Source organism: Trachypithecus francoisi, unplaced genomic scaffold (genome assembly GCF_009764315.1).
Source record: "Trachypithecus francoisi isolate TF-2019V2 unplaced genomic scaffold, Tfra_2.0 Lachesis_group15, whole genome shotgun sequence".
NCBI classification, from domain to species: Eukaryota; Metazoa; Chordata; class Mammalia; order Primates; family Cercopithecidae; genus Trachypithecus; species Trachypithecus francoisi.
The window spans coordinates 11818966-11839434 of record NW_022681460.1 but is presented as its reverse complement, the minus strand read 5'-3'; the positions used below and the strand labels follow the sequence as shown (position 1 = coordinate 11839434).

At 40.3% G+C, this 20469-nt stretch overlaps 1 protein-coding gene across 3 annotated transcripts in view; it reads left to right on the top strand.

Annotated features, from left to right (window-relative positions):
- LAMA4 (laminin subunit alpha 4) overlaps positions 1 to 20469 on the top strand; it is a 150206-nt gene that overhangs the window by 70041 nt on the left and 59696 nt on the right. For all 3 annotated transcript variants that reach the window (XM_033234339.1, XM_033234340.1, XM_033234338.1), the window contains exons 9-12: positions 864 to 974; positions 8019 to 8130; positions 10757 to 10924; positions 13406 to 13599. In XM_033234339.1, coding sequence (XP_033090230.1) covers positions 864 to 974; positions 8019 to 8130; positions 10757 to 10924; positions 13406 to 13599 — 585 coding nt within the window. The remainder of the gene's footprint in view (positions 1 to 863; positions 975 to 8018; positions 8131 to 10756; positions 10925 to 13405; positions 13600 to 20469) is intronic.

The following is a 20469-nucleotide window of genomic DNA, read 5'->3' as shown; positions in this document are numbered from 1 at the left end:
ATGAATTGATATATGTAGAGAAGTTAGAACAGTACCTGGCATACTAAGTACTCATTGCTTTTTGGAGGTGCAAATGATATCCATAGCAGTTGGCCAAATATGTAAAGTGTAAACAAAAACAAAAATTGTATTGTAGCCTGGATAGAATCTTATTGTGAATTTTATTCTAAACTTTGAAATTGTTCTTGTCCAAAATTACCTTTTGGAACACATAAAGACACTGCCTCCCAGGGGAGTCACCCAGATCCAGGCCTCCTGAAACCATTCAGATTCTCTTTCCTCAAAGGCACAACTTCAAGACAGGAATCATTACAGCAGACAGGAAGTCAGTGTCAAGATTGAAGGGCTCACTCTCAAGTAGTCTCGGTAAAGCCACATTTAGACCCACCTCCTCAAAAATGAAAAAGGAGAAAGCAAGGGGTCTGAAATAAAGAGACTTGCATTGAAATGAAAAAAGTTAATTTCTGTACTCCATTTACATCAATCCTGGTGGGTTGGTCAGTTCTTCCAGATCCAACAAAATTAAACTTCTAAAGCTCAGACACCCAGGGTCACCACCAGCCTACATTGTACCTTTGTACAAATCAGAAAAAGGAGCCCTTTCCCCATGGTCAACCCAGTCCCTGACCAGCATCCCTGGTCTAGTGAGGGGAGCTTGCAGAATTTTAGTCCCTAAGGGCCTCAGTCCCCTCTGCAGACCCCACCCTTCACACCAGGCTGCAGCAGCCTGTGGACCCCACTATTTTGAGAAAAGAGCCTCACACTCTACTCTGAGTCCTCTTACACTGAAAGAGTTTTATGTACATTTTTAAAAACCTGGTGTGCACATTGACTAATTATTTTCAAAACACATTTTTCTGTAGACAAAATTGTCAGAAAGAGAAAACCAATACGCCCTAAGAAAGATACAAATCAACAATGCTGAGAACACGATGAAAAGCCTTCTGTCTGACGTAGAGGAATTAGTTGAAAAGGTATGTACGTATGTATTCAGTTTCTGGGACAGCCTTCAAAGAAAGGGTTTAGCTGATGTGAGGCTGGCTGGTCACAAATGACTGAGGCTTAACATGGTCCAGAAAAAATGCAGTGACCCATGTGCCTTAAAATAAATCAAGACCAGACCTGTGGAGAAAGTTAACATACTCAGTCTCTACCGTCTCTTCCCGTTTTGATTGGTTTTCTTGAAAAGCTATGTTTGTGGATAATTTTCTATGTATTTGCGGAGGGTTGATACGGTTGATTTGTTTAAGTAGGATGGTCATTCAGCTGTTTGCTAAGGCATCTTATGACTAAGAGCTATAGAGCACCCAGAATTAAAATTCATTATATAGAATACAAAATTTAAATATTGTTAAAGTATACATTAAATGATAAATGGAAAGAAAAGGAATTGTCCTGAGAAAGCAATTTCGCTCTTTGGCAGGAAAAAAACCACTTTCAACCATCACTTTACATCCTAAAATAAATTAACCTGTTTAAAGAGCTGACTATAAATCTCAATTCACAAGAAAATAGAACAAAATACTTATTAAATCTTGAAAGGGAATAACAAAACACTTAAATATATTACAAAGAATTTCAGTAAAAAGATACAGATTTGACAAGATAAAATTTCAAATCTCCAATAAAACAACTAAATAAACAAAAAAGACAACTAGACAGAGAAAAATATTGAGAAAAATACAACTTGTAAAAACTGTCAAGAATTAACAGGAAAAACATTAAAACATGAGCAGAGTCAGTGTGAAAGGCTATTCAATGCACTCCACAAGAGCCTAATGGAAAAATACCCATCCATGTGCTATACTAATTTTAAAACTACAAACGGAGTCACAAGGCACCATATTTAGCATATTAGAATGTTTCACACAGTTGTTGTTTTTTTTCTAATGACTTTCCACCAGTGCTGGCCAGAGTACTTCAGAATTGCTGCTTTCAGAAACTGATACTTGACATTATAAACAATTCTCACGTTCAACAAAAATTTTTAAAAAATAAAATAACAATAGCATTCTCTTTGGACCTTGTACCCCTAACCCTTTAAGAGATTATGCTTTTAAAAATGTAAATTACTCTGATTGTACCCTTGGAAGATTCATCTATTTTGAAATGCACATGAACATTGTGTCCCTAGTTCCCCAGCAATGGCACATATTAATCCAACCACTAGTGCTTGAAGAGCAGTGAAATCTCTTAAACAGCAAAGGAAATACCAAGAAACAAATCTTGTGGAAACTCATTGTTACTTCACGTTGGTATCAGATATGGTTGAAACTTGCTAAAAGTATCTTAATTCTTTTTTCTTTTTTTTTTTTTTTTGGAAATGGAGTCTCACTTTGTTGCCCAGGCTGGAGTGCAGTGGTGCGATCTGGCTCACTGCAGCCTCCGCCTCCCGGGTTCTAGTGATTCTCCTGCCTCAACCTCCTGGGTAGCTGGGATTACAGGCATACACCACCACGCCTGGCTAATTTTTGTATTTTTGGTAAAGACAGGGTTTCACCATGTTAGCCAGGCTGGTCTCAAACTCTTGACCTGAGGTGATCAGCCCACCTCAGCCTCCCAAAGTGCTAGAATTACAGTTGTGAACTACTACGCCTGGCCTTAATTCTTTCTTGAGGAAAGAATTTTCAAGAAAACATTTGAGGAAATGTTTTCACTAAGATTAGCTCCTCCCACAGCCCAGGCAGAGTTCCTGATCCTTTTGTTGTACAATTTCTAATGTAAGCTAAATGCAGGCTTTCGTGGAGAGGAAATAATGTACGCTTGAAAGTAACATCACAGTAGAAAAGGCTCCCTGACAAAAAGAACAGACCACCAACACAGGAGGTTGATGATAAAGCTACTATACTAGGAACTTTCACTCGGCTGTTTCCATCGATTTTTATTGAATATAATGTTCTGACTACAGTCCTGATGGTGCAAAAACCTGCTGAAACATTTCAAAACAAATGCCCAGGGCTGATCTGAATGACTTTTTAAGCATTCTTCAAGCCCTTGGTCTGGAAAAGTCCATGATTGATTCTTAGACTTAAGGAAAGCTGGGTCTTAGAAAGCCTTCTATCAAGAAAGTAACTAATATTTGGCTTTAAATTGAGTAAAGGGTTTCATTGTGTATACCCATAGTGATAAAAATCAGTAATATTGCCCCTTGAACTTGACAAGTAATACCACTTTTTGCAAATTATCTGCCACATAGATTTCATATGACCCAAATCTCACAAGTTACATCCACCTAGCTACCGGTTTTGTCTGAACTTCCATTTCTAAATCCTCCAGCCTCCTACTGGGAAGTCCTATGGTCCTTTCCCACCACTTACATCTGGGATTCCCCTAAAAGGATGCCCATCCATCTGTGTTCACAAATAGCCAGTGCTCAAAAGATGCTCACTTTTGCTGCTGCTGATCTTGTCTGCAATGAAAATTCCAAAGATCATGCCAAGATTCTACTTTTCCATGTTCCCAGAGGCACTGTGCTCAAGGTCAGAGTGTCACTGGGCTCCAAGCAGAGGTGAGATGCGGCCCTCTCCCAGTCTCAGTGCTACCCCTCACCATCTGGATCTTGCGGGTCTACTGCAGAGCCCAGAGTCACAAAGCACAGTCTCCAAGGGCAGCTCATGAGGTGCTGCGCCGTCTCCACTTCTACTCCTTGACCACAGCAGAAGCTCCCTGAATGACAACTCATGCAGAGACCCACAGGACTAAAAGGAAAGTAGGCTATCTCCAAGCATCAAAAGCACCTGAACCTCATCTCTTGTCCTGCCAAAAAGACAGGACAAAATTAAGTACAGTCGGCCCTCTGTATTCGTGGATTCAATCATGGCTCAGAAATACTTGGAAACAATTCCACAAAATTCCAAAATGCAAAATTCAAATTTACCATATGCTGAGTATTACTTTGAATCCATATGAATGAAGTGATGTGTAGGCATTGCATTAGGTATTACAGGTGATTTAGATGCAATATATATGGGAGGATGTACATAGGTTATAGTATTGCAAATACTACACCAGTCTATATAAGAAACTTGAAGAACCGTGAATTTTGGTATCTATGGGAGCTGGGTCCTGGAACCAAGACGCTGTGAATGCTGAGGGACAACTGTTTACATTTCTATTCCAGAAGCATTATGGGATGTCTGTATGTAATAGTTATTTATTTATTTATCTATTTATTTATTTATTTTCAGACGGAGTCTCGCTCTGTCGCCCAGGCTGTAGTGCAGTGGTGCAATCTTAGCTCACTGCAACCTCTGCCTCCTGGGTTCAAGCAATTCTCCTGCCTCAGCCTCCTGAGTAGGTGGGATTACAGGCATGTGCCACCACGTCTGGCTACTTTTTGTATTTTCAGTAGAGACGGGGTTTCACCATGTTGGTCAGGTTGGTCTCGAATTCCTGACCTCGTGATCTGCCCGCCTAGTCCTCCCAAAGTGCTGGGATTACAGGCATGAGCCACTGTGCCTGGCCTGTATATAACAGTTATTGTGCTAAGTGCTAGGTGTCCTGAAATATAATAAGGCCCTGCTTTCAAGATGCTTCAGTCTAGCAGGGAAACAGATATGTAAAAACATAATTATCATACAGCATTTAATAAGAGAAACATGGTACAGGCTGAAGGGTAACTCTAAGGAAGAAATAGTGAACTATTTTGGCAGGGATACACTAGGAAAGGCTTCTCAGAGAAGTTGAGTATTGGTGTGTGTATTGAGAATGAGTAGGAATTTATCAAATACTCTCAAGCAAGGGATAAGTACTGTGAGAACAGATAGATGTGAAGCAACGTGCTGTGTTCTTGGGATTGGAACGATGGCCTTGTGGAAGATTCATTGTAAGGCAGAGAGCAGGAGATAATGCTGAAGAAGCTGTCAGAGGCCCAGTTGTGAAGAACTTTCCCAAACATGCTCATGAACATGGGAACTTCAGTCTGTGGACTCTGGAAGTCATTCAGGTATTTACCCAGAATGATGAGCTGATTAGATTTGCCCTTTAGAAATGTCCCTCTGCAGTGTGGATGACAGTCTAGCCAGCAAAGACTGACAACAGGGGCACTGCTTAGGAGACTGCCACAGTGGTCTAGACAAGAGAGTAGTGGGTTGCTGTCTTGCCTTCGTTTGAAAAGGATTTGCAGAGAACAAGGATGAACTGAGACTGTGGTCGTGGAAAAGAGGAAGAGAGGCCAGAGTGGCAGGTGGAATGAAACAGACTTGGTGACCAATTGGAGGTGAGAAATAGCAAAGAGAGAAGCTCCATTCTGAGACATGGATGACTAAGACTACAGACACGAATGGATTACTCTGGACATTTAAAAAGTGAAATATCTGTGAATGCACAGAGGGCAGACAGAGATGTGAATCTGCAACTCAGAGGGTAATCAGGGCTGGAAAGGAATTTAGAGGTCATTGATGTTTAGGAGGTAGGCAGAAGTAGATATTACTGTACAAATTCTGAAGTAGCACACCAATATTCCTACTATTGGTTTGTCCAGGACTGTTGCTGTTTATACTTGTGTCCCAGAGTAATTACTAAAAGTTCTCCCTTTCATGTGCAAAATGCCCCAGGTTGAACCATAAAATATATGATCACCCTAGATATTGGTTATCATCCTCACATAATCTACCTTTTATGTACTATATTACCAAGACACCCTTGCCACTTTTATGTCAAACATGTACAAGAAGAATTTCCTGTTGAGGTGAGCAAATGACTAATACATTTGTAATGTAAACCACCAACTGGTTTACAGTTGCAAGGTAATTTTTTAATTTCAGCTTTTCTTAAACCGAGGCACACCCGTTTTACCATGTGCCTGTATCATTATTTTCCTTCCACAGGCAAAGTTACAGAAAAAATAAACATTCAAATAAGCCATCACTATAGGTTCGATTCAGTAATGTTATAATGTAAAGGAATAGATGTTCCTCTTTGCCACTGATCGAGTCATATATACAGTATATCAATAGCTATATATCTCTGTCTACCTACATCTCAGCGCCCTCTGGCGTTCGTCAAAAAGAAGAGGTCTTCTTATAGGCATGACATTTTTCAGCTGTCTCATCACTTCAACTGAAGTTTCCGTATCAAAAAATAGTAAGTTTAATGACACAGTAATAACAACAGAGATTTACTCTGAAGTATCAAGTCAAAGTAAAAACTAGCGGTGTTACGCTTTGCAAATATAACTTAAACTGGATCAAAGATCAACTTGTTAACAATTCCAAAATTTTAAATGTTTGTGTCCATATTTTTTAAAAGCAGGGAGGAGTAACATTAAGATTTATTGCAGTTTCGGCATATTTAGTTTTAAAATGACCACAAATACTGTTTTATCTGGAAAGCACTGGAGCAAGCCAAGAAGAAGACTGGAATTGCAGGAAGGAATATAATGATTCAGAAGGCGGTGTTCATTCAGAGAGCCCAGTTTATGAGGGGGCTGTTGACCACATTGCCACCGCACAGTGGGCTCTGTAGGGAGGGGATTACCAATCTGCCCAATAAAAAGCCTCTGGGCATGTGTTTGTTATAATACCATTTCTGCATCCCTTTCCTTGACCATCTGAGAGGGCCACTTGCTTGGATTATTCCTGGAGAGTGTAAAAACATTCCTGGTAAAATCATGGCGTAATCCTTTGGGTAGAACACTGGATGAAAGGAGAGAAGTTCAAAACAACCACTTCTCTATCCTCAGGAAACTGTACAATGGGTCTACCAGTGCTCTGTGTGGCAGATTACCCCACAGCTCCTTCAGGTATTGCAGCAGTTTTTAAAGAGCTAAGCCAAAAACAGCACCAGACAAAGCAAGTGGTCATTTTACCAAATGCCAGACTAAAGAAGTCTTCTTCCTCTAAAATATAACCCACAGATCAGTCTTTCAAATCCCAAAAGGAAGTACATGTCGCCCATGCTGTGCAGACAGGGTGGTGTCCTGGTCTTGAATCATTTCTGTGCTCTTAGATCACATTCTGTCCTTAACCACGCACACAAAAACACACACAGACACACAGAAGCCCACACAAACCCTTTCTTCAGAGGCCGCATTTGAGTTGGGCATTATTTTTGACAAATACTGTGTGAGATCTCTGAAACAGAGTCTCCCGAGTTCAGAGAATGGAATCAGCTTCTCGGAAAAGAGCTCCATTCACGCTGAGCCAAATCTGCTTGTGCAGTTATTTGTACACAAGTGCCCTCAATGTTGATGGGAATTTGGAATGAAGCACTGAAAACAGCATTTTAACCCAGGGAGAATAATCCTTGAAATCTCTGTGGTAATTCAATTTCAGCAGTGGTTGGACCACCCAGAAGCCACTGGAAGCATGGTGCATTTCAAGGTCTGCCTATTTTTTCAACAATTTTCTCTTTGAAACTTTAAACTCTTCAGTCAGCACAATGTCAAAATGATCAGCGGACACAGGCAATTTTCTAGTCCAGCACCTTGAGATACAGGAAAAATTTGAAGAATAAATTACATATGAAAGGCAGTTGGGTTGGGATTGAACTGTGACTGATGGTATAGGAACAGCACCAGATTTTCTAGCATTCTGTCATTCTAAAACTGGCCATCAAGTGAAGTAACTTAGGAATGGAAAACCAAACATTGTATGCTCCAACTGATGTGTGGGAGCTAAGCTATGAGGGAGCAGAGGCATAAGAATGATGCAATGAACTTTGGGGACTTGGAGGAAGAGTAGAGGGGGAGGGATACGAGACTACAAATATGGTGCAGTGGATACTGCTCAGGTGATGGGTGCACCAAAGTCTCACAAATTACCACTAAAGAACTTGCTCAGGTAACCAAATACCACCTGTACCCCAATAACTTATGGAAAAGTCAAAAAAATTTTAGAACTGGCCATCATATTAGCTTTCATGCATTATTTTTGGGATGATGTTATATGTTATGGAACTTTCACATGCCTGGAAGATTTATGTTTATGAAATACATTATGCCCACCCTTCCCTATCTGTGCTTATGCAACATTCTTTTCTCATACATTTAATCTAGCCTTTATATGGATTATTTGTAGGAAAATCAAGCCTCCAGAAAAGGGCAACTTGTTCAGAAGGAAAGCATGGACACCATTAAACACGCAAGTCAGCTTGTAGAGCAAGCCCATGATATGAGGGATAAAATCCAAGGTAAATATATTCTCTTCTGGTTCAGTTTAATATCAAGGAAACACTCATGTTATTAACAACAGTAGACACAATGGCTACTGTTCAGTGTTTGCTGTGTGCCAGGAACTTGTTGGTATAGTATTATGGGTTTAAACTTGTATAAGGTCTTCATTTCAAGTTTGTTTATCTGTGATTTCTGAGCAGTCATCCCTACTTACTATGTTTTGATGTTCAAGAATCAATGTATAAAATCATTCCCTTTTTAGGCATTCCTCAGAATACCCTTCTGACAGAGGAGACTGCATGCTATGGTGTCTCTAAAATGCAAGAGTTGAGTAGGAGTCACAGATTGTTCCCAGTTATTTGCAGAAAACAACATTGCCTTTAGAATGCCAGTAAACTGTCAGTTGACCCAAATCATCACAAGCTGTTTCTATGATGGGCTTTCCCAAAGGCCAATCGGGCAACATGCTTGGGCTCCCAACCCAGAAGAAAAGGAAGGCAGAGACTGTGGGAGATTTCTTTGTCCTAAAGCATTGTGAATGATTGTACCTTCCCTCTTGGAGGCTTGCTTAATTTGTACTCTCACTTCCAATAAATGCAGGATAATCTTGAAGACTATATTAATAGTGCACTAATAGCTGGACTGCAACTTAGCAGCAGAAAACAGCAGATTTCATCTGTTATAGGATAAAGATTTCCTTGGGTGAGAGTTTGCTAAGATCCAGTATCCACATTTCCATAGTTTTTATTACACTATATATTAAGGGCTGGATGACCACACCAAGTGCATCCCAGGGCACAGTGGCAGTAAAGGGACCCACAGTGGAAGATTCATGTCTTTATACTGGGGCGTATTCCATGTAAAGGGATATAGAAAAGCAAGATTAATCATTTGTCGTGTTTCCTTTGATGTCTATAATAAACAATAGAAGCAAATGACATGCAATCCAAACACTCCTCACTCACATCCTCTCTCATAGCTCATATTTTTGCATTTCCTGACAAAATATTCTTTTTCTATAGCATTTTAGAGTTACTATTGATTTGTTCAAAAAGTAAGATTGAACCTGGAAGATAACATGACCTTGTCCAACTAAGAAATAAATGCCCCTTTAGGCAGCAAATGCCAGGACCCTGGCAAGCTATTCAGAGAAAATAATTCACCTTTGCTATTGTCACCCATGTTTTGATTCAAAAGCGTTTCATTTGCAAAGGATCTGAACCCTCTTATTTGATCATTTAAGCATGGGAAAAGATGAAAAAAATACAAGGGAAATGTAAATGGGAAACAACAACTTCTATCAGTTTTTAAATTTTTAATATAACGTATGAATAGTCTCCAAAGACCAAAGGCAAAAATACTATTGCCTGTATTTCCCTTTTCTAATCTATACTGCAAGTAACTAAACTAAAACAAGCCAAAATTGTAATTTTAAGACTTGCATCAAAATGCCCAAGAATTCAGCATCGCAAGTGCTGGAGCTGAGGAAAAAAATATTTTCATTTAGTTTATTTCACAGGTTAATATTTTAGACTTTACTTGAAGAGTGGATGTTTAATCCCTTTATATAATTCTGGAATGCTGTACACCAATTATATGTCATTCCTTATTCCCAGCCATCTCTAAAATAACCGCTAGTGACCTTCAAACTATTATCCACATAAAATACAACCCCTTATCCTGGTATGATTTATGTGACACCAATGTTTGTTTACCCATCAGGTCTGGCCAACCACATAGATCATAGTAAGCCACAGACATGCAATTTCATTTATGCCAGGAAGATAAAATGCTTCCTCCTGGAGCTGCAATAGAACAAGGTGACAATTACCTACCTTTCTTCTCATCATATGTAGTAGGAATGAGGGATTCAAAGAAGTATTTCAGTCTGCTAATATTTAGACAGGTCACCTAATTCCTTTGAGCCTCAGTGGTCCCTCCAGTTCTAAAATTCTCCACCTGACTTATGGAAGTAGGGTGAAAATGACCCAGAGTGGTCACACTCTAGAAGGCAAACAGCAACTGCCAAAAAATAACTATGAATGAGCCAAAGCTCACATCATATTATAACCAACCCCCATTTTGTATTTAGCCTGTGAAATAATTTGAAAGACTCATTTGGACAGCTAGCAATATGCTCTCATTTTGGCTTAAAGCTTTGATCAAATCTTTGTCTAAAATACAATTAATAACTCCTACATATTAATAATCTCACCCATGACAGGAGTGATCTCTGAGCATTTTCTCTAAGTTAAATATGTTATATAAAAGGCTGATCAAAGACTATAGATTTGGATGCCTTGAATATCAAGTTACAATATTTCATGCTGAATATTAGCGTTCTCGAATCACTGTGGAAACCAGATGAGGATGAAAGCCAAGCAGGCTTTGCATTAGCCAGTTCCCATTCTGCAGACTCCGCATAGGAAGCAGAGAAGAGTGGTTTCCTCGTGTCTTTCTCCTTTGTGGATTAGGTGATGAGCTTCCATGCTCGCTGCGATTCACAGCACACTGCCTTTGAATGAGCCTCTCTTTCCATTTCAGGATCTGCCCTGCCCTTTGCCCACAGCCCTCGCTCCCTTGCATTTCTAGTGCCCAATCATCTCTTCCTACTGCCTTCTTTCACCATGTTCTTCCTTTCAGAGATCAACAACAAGATGCTCTATTATGGGGAAGAGCATGAACTTAGCCCCAAGGAAATCTCTGAGAAGCTGGTGTTGGCCCAGAAGATGCTTGAGGAGATTAGACACCGTCAACCATTTTTTACCCAACGGGAGCTTGTGGATGAGGAGGCAGATGAAGCTCACGAACGTAGGTGTATTCCTCTCGTAGCTGACCCAGCACATGTTTGCCCTCTTTGTGGGTCTAAGAGCAGACAGTAAACCTAGGGCAACATATAGTCAAAGCAACCAATTTCCAGTGTTCAGAACTATTTAGAATCTACATGTGGCCACAGGGAATCATTCAGGATAACTTGACTTTATAACCAAGATTTTTAGATTCAGGCCCAACTTTGAGCCCCTGAGAAACAGCTGAGATGCCATAAGGAATTTATAGCATTTGGTAAAAATGTATAAAACAGTAGAAGAAAGGCTAAAGGAAACCAATTCCCAGAACTACAGTAAAAGAAATTTTATTGAGAAGGCAGGAATGCTACAAGCCCAGAAACATTCATGCTGTGAAGACCATGAATGACTTTAGTATCTTTTAGCCTCTAGTGGAAATTTAACATTCCCTTTAGCGATGAGTATAGGCACCAAACCACAGTAATATTATTGAATCTATCACTTGATCACTGTATCAGTTATCAATTACTATCATAACAAGCCACCCCAGGCCGGACGCGGTGGCTCACGCCTGTAATCCCAGCACTTTGGGAAGCCAAGGCAGGCGGATCACAAGGTCAGGAGTTTGAGACTAGTCTGGCCAATGTGGTGAAACCCCACCTCTACTAAAAATACAAAAAATAGCTGGGCATGGTGGCATGCACCTGTAGTCCCAGCTACTCAGGAGGCTGAGGCAGGAGAATTGCTTGAACCTGGGAGGTGGAGGTTGCAGTGAGCTGAGATCGCACCCCTGCACTCCAGCCTGATGACAGAGTGAGACTCCGTCTCAAAACAAAACAAAAGCCACCACAAAGGTATTCATTTAAAACAATAACCATTTGTTGCTCCTGCTTTCATGGGTTGGCAATTCAGGCTGGACTCAACCTGAACAGCTTATCTCTGCTCCATGTGACGTATATTGGCTGAGCTCACTCAGATGTCTGGGGCTGGCTGTGAAGGCTGGGCCTCTCCCTCCATGTGAGGTCTTAACTCAACAAGGCTAGTCCAGGTTATTCACATAACAGCAGCTTTAAGAGGGCAAGAATGAAAAGCACATGGTCTCTTAAACCTAGGCTTGGAGCTCAGCAATGTCACATCCATTTTACTGGTCAAGACCAGCCCAGACTCAAGGAGTAGAGAGATAGACTCCACTCTTGATTGGAAGAGCTGCAAACAATCAATGAGAGAAATCACAGATTTGCGTATTATATTTTAGCTGCTGCTGTCTCATAACACTGTTTAAATTCACCAATAACTCAAAATTATGGTAGCTATTAGATCCACTTTTAGATCTTGTTAGTTAAGGGATTAGTAAAGCAGCATATACATTATTATATTACCAGTTTGGTTTTTAAATATATTAGTCTTCTTTTAAGTTCTATATATTTTATTTTATGCATTTTAGAACACACTGTAAGAAGGAGTCTGAAGGCTTCATTCGATTACAAAGGGACTAATGACACAAAAACAGTTAAAGGACAGTAGGTCGTTTTTCTACAACTGTCACTATCAACTTCTGCTAACCATTAATGTGGATACTGTAGGGAGACATTATTGACATACAGGTTTATTATGGTGGCAAATGTGTAAAGTCTTAGAAATAGTAAGAACCAAAGAAGAATCGCAGGCCCCAATTGTGAGTCAGACTCAGAAAGGCTAGAGCTCTGATGTCAGTCACTGCCAGATGTTTCCAAGCTCATCGCCTACTGTGGAATTTCACAAGGCTGCCCTGGAGAAGTGGGACCAATGACATCTCCCACTCGGCCTCCTTCCACCTAGAATGCATTTTCCAGCACTTTCTATACTCAGCCAGGAACTTTTCTGTTCTGCTTACAGTGATGGAAGAAAATCTCAACAAGACAAACTAATATTCCCTGAAGAAAACAGAAATTAAGGCACATATTCAACACATGTGTCTTTGAGCAGAGAATAAAAGACACACGCAAAGTTTAAGAATATCATCTCATTGCCATTTAATCTTTTTTCCACCAAAATCATGGTTTGGATTTGACCTAGTAGAGCTAACTAAAAACCGTTGCCTAGACAAACTACAGAAAATGAGTGGTTATGCACATCATTTTGCCTTATTACTGACGAGTTTGGTTATTTTTAATGGTAAAAACCTTACTATACCCAAGTCCCCTTTACAGAGTAAAATTATTAATATTCTGGATAATAATAAGCATAATGTAATGACATGGTTTTCACAAAAAGCACAACCTCTGTGGGAAAACTAATCAAACCCTTCTTTCAACTGACTGTTATCCAGGGGCTCCCAAACCCTAAAAACTAGGATTTTTTTACTTCAAATCTAAAAGGTGGAGGAGCTATCTTTATGAACAATAGCTTCAATCTCCATTGCTACAGAAGGCATGGCCTGAAAATTTTCCAACTTTGCAAAATGCTGGGAGGAATGGGAGCAAACAGGAGAAAGCCACACTAAGCCTCTGTCTCCACTTCTTCCCAGTGCTGAGCCAGGCTGAGAGCTGGCAGCGGCTGCACAATGAGACCCGCACTCTGTTTCCTGTCGTCCTGGAGCAGCTGGACGACTACAATGCTAAGTTGTCAGATCTCCAGGAAGCACTTGACCAGGCCCTTAACCACGTCAGGGATGCTGAAGACATGAACAGGGCCACAGCAGCCAGGCAGCGGGACCACGAGGTACAGTGGACACTCACCATCAATGCATTTTAGCATCAGCAGTGTGACGGTACACCAAGAAGGGGCAGTTGATACACATTTTTTTAAATATTGGTATATTTAAATACTCATATTTTAAAACGCTGGTGTATTTTTTGCTGCTATAAATTACTAATATGTGTGTTCCTAAAATCAACTTGAGACTAGGATAATTGTCTAGTTCTTGCTTTGATAAGAATGCAGTAGTTCTGATGCTTGTATCCATGTGTATGGATCTGTTTTTCTTGCAAGTCGGTAAGCAACGCATAGCTTTTTTTACACTGAGAGCACTAGAAGGCCAAAGCATCTCAAAACCATGTGTTCTGGGTACGTGTCATTTTTGGAAAGGCACGATACGCAAATCTCACAGTCTGGCTGGTCAGCAGCTGCAGGGATAAGGAGACTAATTGCCAAGGCCATGTAAATGCAAAGAGGAAGGTGAGGAGGATTCCCAGACAGGATCATAGCTTGCACAGATGGTCATCTCATGGGGCCAGAATTTGTACATGCCCACACTTACAGAGCTGAGAACTGGTAGTGGTTACGTGTCTGCTTCAAGCAATGCACGTGTTCACAGCCACCAGCATCAAGAGGGATCATCTTTTGATAGGATGACACATGCATGTTCGAACATATTTTAAAGGATTAGGGAGAAAAGAATACTGTGAGCAAATACAAACCAATTATGAGCAAATTCATGAATTCAGTTATGTATTATTATCGTCGGCAAAAGCCACTTCAACTAGGCTCTCTAGCCTGATTTTCAGTCATCATTGCCCCTCAGTAAGAATCCTTGTAAAATTTCTTAAATAAAAGTTAATTACACTCATCAGCACTATTTGCTAATGGGAGCAAATCCCTAGCCAATATTTTTTAGAATAATACGGTTGGGATAGCATTTTTTTTGTTAAATGAATGCATGATTATCTTATTGTTTCAAGGTAGTCGCTGGGACTCGCCTTACCCTGAAGTGTGCCCCTTTCCCTCCTCCACATCCAGTCAACCACAGGTTCCTCCCAGGTTTACTATGTGACGTGTTTTAGCTCTCTTCCTTCTTTTCCATTCCTCTACAACTTCTCTAGTTCTGACTTTCGTTGTTTCTCTACCAAAACAGTCTCCCCTTCTCTCTCCTCCATCCTTCTTTCCAAGCCATCCTCTCCACCCTGCCAGAGCGGCTCACCTTCGTCACAGTCTGACCGCAACTACGTGTGCCCATCAATCCTTTCATTTCTCCTCATCACCTCTAACAGTGCTTTTGACGCTGCAACTTGTGAGTCATTTCGCAGGTTACAGAATAAGTTTCATGGGTTGTAACCAGCAGTTTTTTTTTTTTTTTTAAGAGACAGATAAAAGGAAATGAAATCAACAGAATAGAAAATATCAAAGTGTAACACATATAGTAAGGTATGGTTTCATCGCAGTTGTGCCTTACATATGTGTACCAGGTTGCAATGTATAATTCATTGCTAACCTCTGAAAGACACTATCCTATAGGATAGCCTATGCTCTTTCACGTGGCATTCGGGACTCCCTCTGATCCGACCCTACCAGCCTCCTCAGCCTCACCTCTTCTTCTCTGCCTCACACATTCTGTTCAGGCAATATCACACTACCAGTAATCCCACCTGCCTGGAATGGCGACTGCTTTTTCTTCTCTACTCATCTGGCTAACCTCACTTGTCCTTTAAGTCTTACCTCAGGCACCACTTTCTCCAGAAGACCCAACCTATACTCCAATCCCATCACATGTTTTGCACAGCTCTGTTTCTGAATTGTGATCATCTGCTAATGAATCTGTCTTCCCCCACTGAACTCAGGGCTCCTAAAAATAAGAGAATTGCGTCTCCTTTGTCTTTGAATCATGGAGCATTTCGCACAATGCCTGACACAAAGTAACAACTCAGTAAAAAATGTGTTGATGTAATGAAAACCTTAAGGACTTTCCAATTTGGGGATCCTGTAGTTTTCTCAGATTGTGCCCAAGTTTATTGAAGATGCGTTTTCAGTGCTAAGTAATATAAGTAATGAGTGATTCTTCCCATCCTGAAAGATTTAAGCCCATACCCGAAGCCTGCAGGATAACCCTATTCTATTCCCAAGAAAAGATTTAGAGCATTTAAGTAAGATGGAAACAACACTGCAACCTCATGCAACAATTTCCAGGGTTCACCAATGAAGACCCAGAACTATGTTCAGTACTGCAAGCCCTGAAATGAGAAGTGGACCTGCCAACACAGACCAGTCCTGGTAGGACAAGGGCAAGCAATGGCCTGCAGGAGACCCCAGCCAGACCACAGCTGTGCCCTTAGCCACAGGGAGTAATATTTACTGCTGAGAAAAAAGCAAGACCTATGATTAATACTACCGATAGTGGTAAACTGTATTTGGTTCTCATTTTAGATTGTGAGTTCTCAATCTCAGCCAAGTGCTTTGTCTTCTACATAGCTTTGTGCTAGAGAACACATATTTTGTGTGTTAACATGTTCGGTTTCTTTTTTGATTTATTTTAAGAAATAGATCTTACCTCCAAAGTCCTTTGTAAATTTTATAATCAGGAAGGGTAGCACACAGTCAGTGAACTGAGAACCAAAGTGTCTGCATAAGCACAAACCAGCTGATGTGCTGGTGGTTGGTAAATGTCAGGTTGTGTGCAGGGCACAGTGGACTTTGTAAATGTAACATGTAAATGTAACAAGCAAGAGGACTGTGTTGCCTGTATGAAGAGATTTCAGTTCTAAAAGTGAATGATTGCCAAAATAGGTTTTAAATAAACTTATACAGTTTGTTTTTAAACTTCATGCATGTGGCTACCAAAAATTTGGCATTTTTGATTCAGACAAATGGTAGTGCTCATTTTAACTTTACCAAACAAACCCTTCTACCGCGTACAAATGAACAGCATGAGCAAGATTTCAGGAAGGGAACAGCATAGCGTTGAGGAATTTGAAAGTCCTGCTTCATCTCGGTTCTCCTTCCTCTTCCTGACATTTGGATCTGGCATTAGCCACAGTTGCACCCCTTTTGCCCCCATCTCCTCCCTCAGTGACTTCACCCAATCTCACTGCTTCAGTCCTTAAAAGGGATTTATTTGTGGGTCTGCATCGTTATTCAAAACTGAGCCCCACAGGACAACTTTCATATTTGTGTCTGTCTGCAGGAATAGCCACATGGATTAGCCTTGCTATTACCTGCTGAAAATCAACACCTTTTTTCCTCCCATTTCCCTCCCTATTTTCTCATTCTTTCTCATTCTTGTCCAGGGTTCTCCTCTCCCCTCCAAGTCCCCAGGCTCTAAGTCAGCCCCTCCTGCTCTGGGGTTCTGTGAGCAGTGATTTCTCCAGTCCTTTGTGTCTCACTTGTATATATTTTGGTCTGCCCCCTGCCTAGGCTCCTGGCTTCTCTCCCCTTGAGATTACTGCCAGATTCGATTTCGAGGTAGCCCTCTAAATGTATGGAAACTATATAATCAACCTTCATCAAATGCCTTCAATGGCTTCCTACTTAAGAAAGGTAAATTCTTAGCCACCCATGGTCTGAGTCCACCTACTGCTCTAGTGGTATTTCTTGACTTTCCTACAGACTCTGCCTCTTAGCCACTGGAGACCATGCGCATTTTCTTCTTATTGCTTTTGCTCATGGTATCTCCTTTGCTCATCTCTCTCATCCAGGAGTAATTCTGTCTAGCCTTTAAGCCAGGTTAAGTGTCTCTCTCCGTAGACTGCCTCACCTACTCATTCGAGTCCAGTGGTTCCTACATTGCTGCAGACTTACATCCTTTTGAGAATTCAGTGAAAACTATGGAACATGCACGTGCACAGACACACACAGACACACATGCACACACACACATATCCCTGCCATGAGAAAAATGTGCACTTGTTCACACGTATAAGATTGACAGGCAAGTTCAGGTAGTCTACCTTAACCCCAGATTAAGAATGCTGGCTCGGTGGCTCACGCCTGTAATCCCTGCACTTTGAGAGGCCAAAACAGGTGGATCACCTGAGGTCAGGAGTTCGAGATGAGCCTGGTCAACATGGTGAAACCCTGTCTCTACCAAAAATACAAAAATTAGCCAGGCATGGTGGTGGGCACCTCTAATCCCAGTTATTTGGGAGGCTGAGACAGGAGAATTGCTTGAACTTAAGAGGCAGAGGTTGCAGTGAGCTGAGATCGTGTCATTGTGCTCTAGCCTGATTGACAGAGTGAAACTCCACCTCGCCCCCCCCCAAAAAAAGAATGCTAGCTGCCAGAAGGAGTTCTTCCTCTCTACTGGTGCAGTTACTGGTTGTACCACTGGAATGATCACCAGGCTTCATCACATTCAGCATATATTCTTCTAAGTTCCTGTCTAGGAGTCACTCTTAATTGCTCAATGCATAACTCTGTGTGTGTGTGTGTGTGTGTGTGTGATGGTATGCGTCTAGTCTAACCCCCCTAGACTGTGAGCATCCAAAGGCGGCACTCCTGCCTTGCACAAATTATGTCTTCCTAGCACCAAACACGATAACTTGCATTTGCTACATTTGTTGATGAACAGATGGATGGACAAATGCTTGTAGCACTCTCAAGTAATACAGATTTGATTTATGTACACTGGTTCTTCATGATTGCAAATACTCTTATTTATTTCATATTAACTTGGACTTCTAAATTACTAAACCCTACTTTTACCATTCTTTTGCATACGTTTGCATATTTAAATATCATGAAATTTTAATTCTTTCCAACAAAATTTAAAAACCAGTGTTTTATTTGTAGTCTTTCCTACGACAAAAAGATTTGAATGGATCTGACCTTACTGGAATTTGACTCTGTGTTTTAGAAAACAAACTTCAGTGGATTTGTTGTTGTTGTTGTTGATGTAGTTGTTTTGAGACACAGTCTCACTCTGTCACCCAGGCTGGAGTGCAGTGGCACAATCTTAGCTCACCACAACCTCTGCCCCCTCGGTTCAAGCAATTCTGTTGCCTCAGCCTCCCGAGTAGCTGAGATTACAGGCGTGCGCCACCACACCCGGCCCAGATTTAGTGTTTTAATTTTACATTTCACTATTACACCTACAGCATGGGCTAGAAAAGAATAACCCCCAAATTTCAGTTCTCATACAAAACCAAAAGAGTACCCACAGAGCTTAATCATTTTGACATGTGCCAATAGTAGCCATACAACTAGCAATTACATTGTTTTGTCATCTTACTTCTAATCCCAAAGGGTAACAGAATGATTAAAATCTTATCAGATGAACATGAGATAGTATATTTTAAAAGTAAGTAAACTATTCCTTCAAAAGCACTGTTTGGGGATTATTATATACCAAAGCTTTAGCTTCCCGGGACTGTTTTTTCTTTTTGTTTTTTGTTTTTTGGTGTTTTTTTTTTGACCATGGAACTTTTTCTATATTTTGCATATGTGATATGCACAATGAAGCATGCTGAATAGTGACAACTATGTCATTTTCGTAGTTATCGGTTTTCAACATTTTACTTTGTTCAATGTGACCACTTTTGTTTGGAAATATCTTTATTTGTCTCAAAGCTAATTTTATTCATTTCTGTCTAATGCTATATATGGTCAATGGGAGAAATTCATTAACTTGAAGCATATTGTTTTTCATCTACTGCAAATAAGCTTATATACAGTGCTATTAGCACACAGTTTTGAAGTTTGTCTCTGACTTCAGGATGTTAGCAGTGCTCTCCCACAGTCACTCAGAGAGAACTTACAGAAGGGGTAAAGAACACTGTAAAAGGAAAACAGTTCTGTGAGAGGTAAATAATACCAACCTTTTTTCAACTCCCTTCTTTTACATACTTTAATACACACATTTTACAGTATTGCTTTTGTCCACAGCTGTATAACTCCCAGTCTTTGTAAAGATAAGAATAATTGATCTCAGATAGTCACACTGTATTAGGCTTGATGGATATTCAGGGGAAATTGATTATTTTAAAATGTTCTTGCATTAAGAGGATGTTCAAATGTGATTCTTTTCTGTCTCTAGACCTACATCTACCCCATAGCAACATATCTGGAGAAAATGGGTTCCGTTCTTCCTTTTCACGAAGTCAGGAAAGGCTGCAGGGAGTAAGAAAGGACATTAAGATGAACTTAAAAAGTTTTAAAGTATTTCCTTCTCTATCTAGGCTTCTATAATTATTTCTATGATATCCTAGATTACAACCATAATGTATATTTCAACTCTAACTTAAGTCGCTATTTCTAAGGTAACTTTAACTCATTTTTCACTCAACTTGTAAAATGAGTCTTTTACTTTTCCCTCCTAAAGTTTCTATGTTCTTACAAACTCTAAACTCACTGGAAGCTCCATAATATTTCTTCAGAATCACAGTGTCCCTGCCTCTAGAACCTAAAAGTGAAGGTAGAAATTAAAGTACTCATCAAGATGTGTATTAATATTTACTTTCCCTTCTCAAAACATCTGAGCATTTACAATAAAGAGCTCTGAGTGGTATGAAGCAAGATTACAATTTGATGCTTTAATAGTAGGGCCACTTTTAATTTTTAAAAGGGCATTAAGATTATTTTTGTATATTCTCTGTTCCTGTCCAAATGTGCTGTTTGTGTCAGGCCCAGAGCTGGCACATGATAAATGCTTTTAGAACTAATTCATATTCCAGTCACTGCAAATGTAGAGCCTGTGTTCAGTCCTGTCTCCACAGTCCTTTATATTCTGGGGAAAAGAGTCAAATGCCCTCTCTAAAGCGCTAGCTCTCTTTGAAATGACAGTGTGATAATAATCCCCCATGCGTCTAATCTCCCAAGATTCTTACTGTTGTTATCTCCATATTATATATGAGAAAACAGCATCAAACAGGTAGCGTTCCCCAA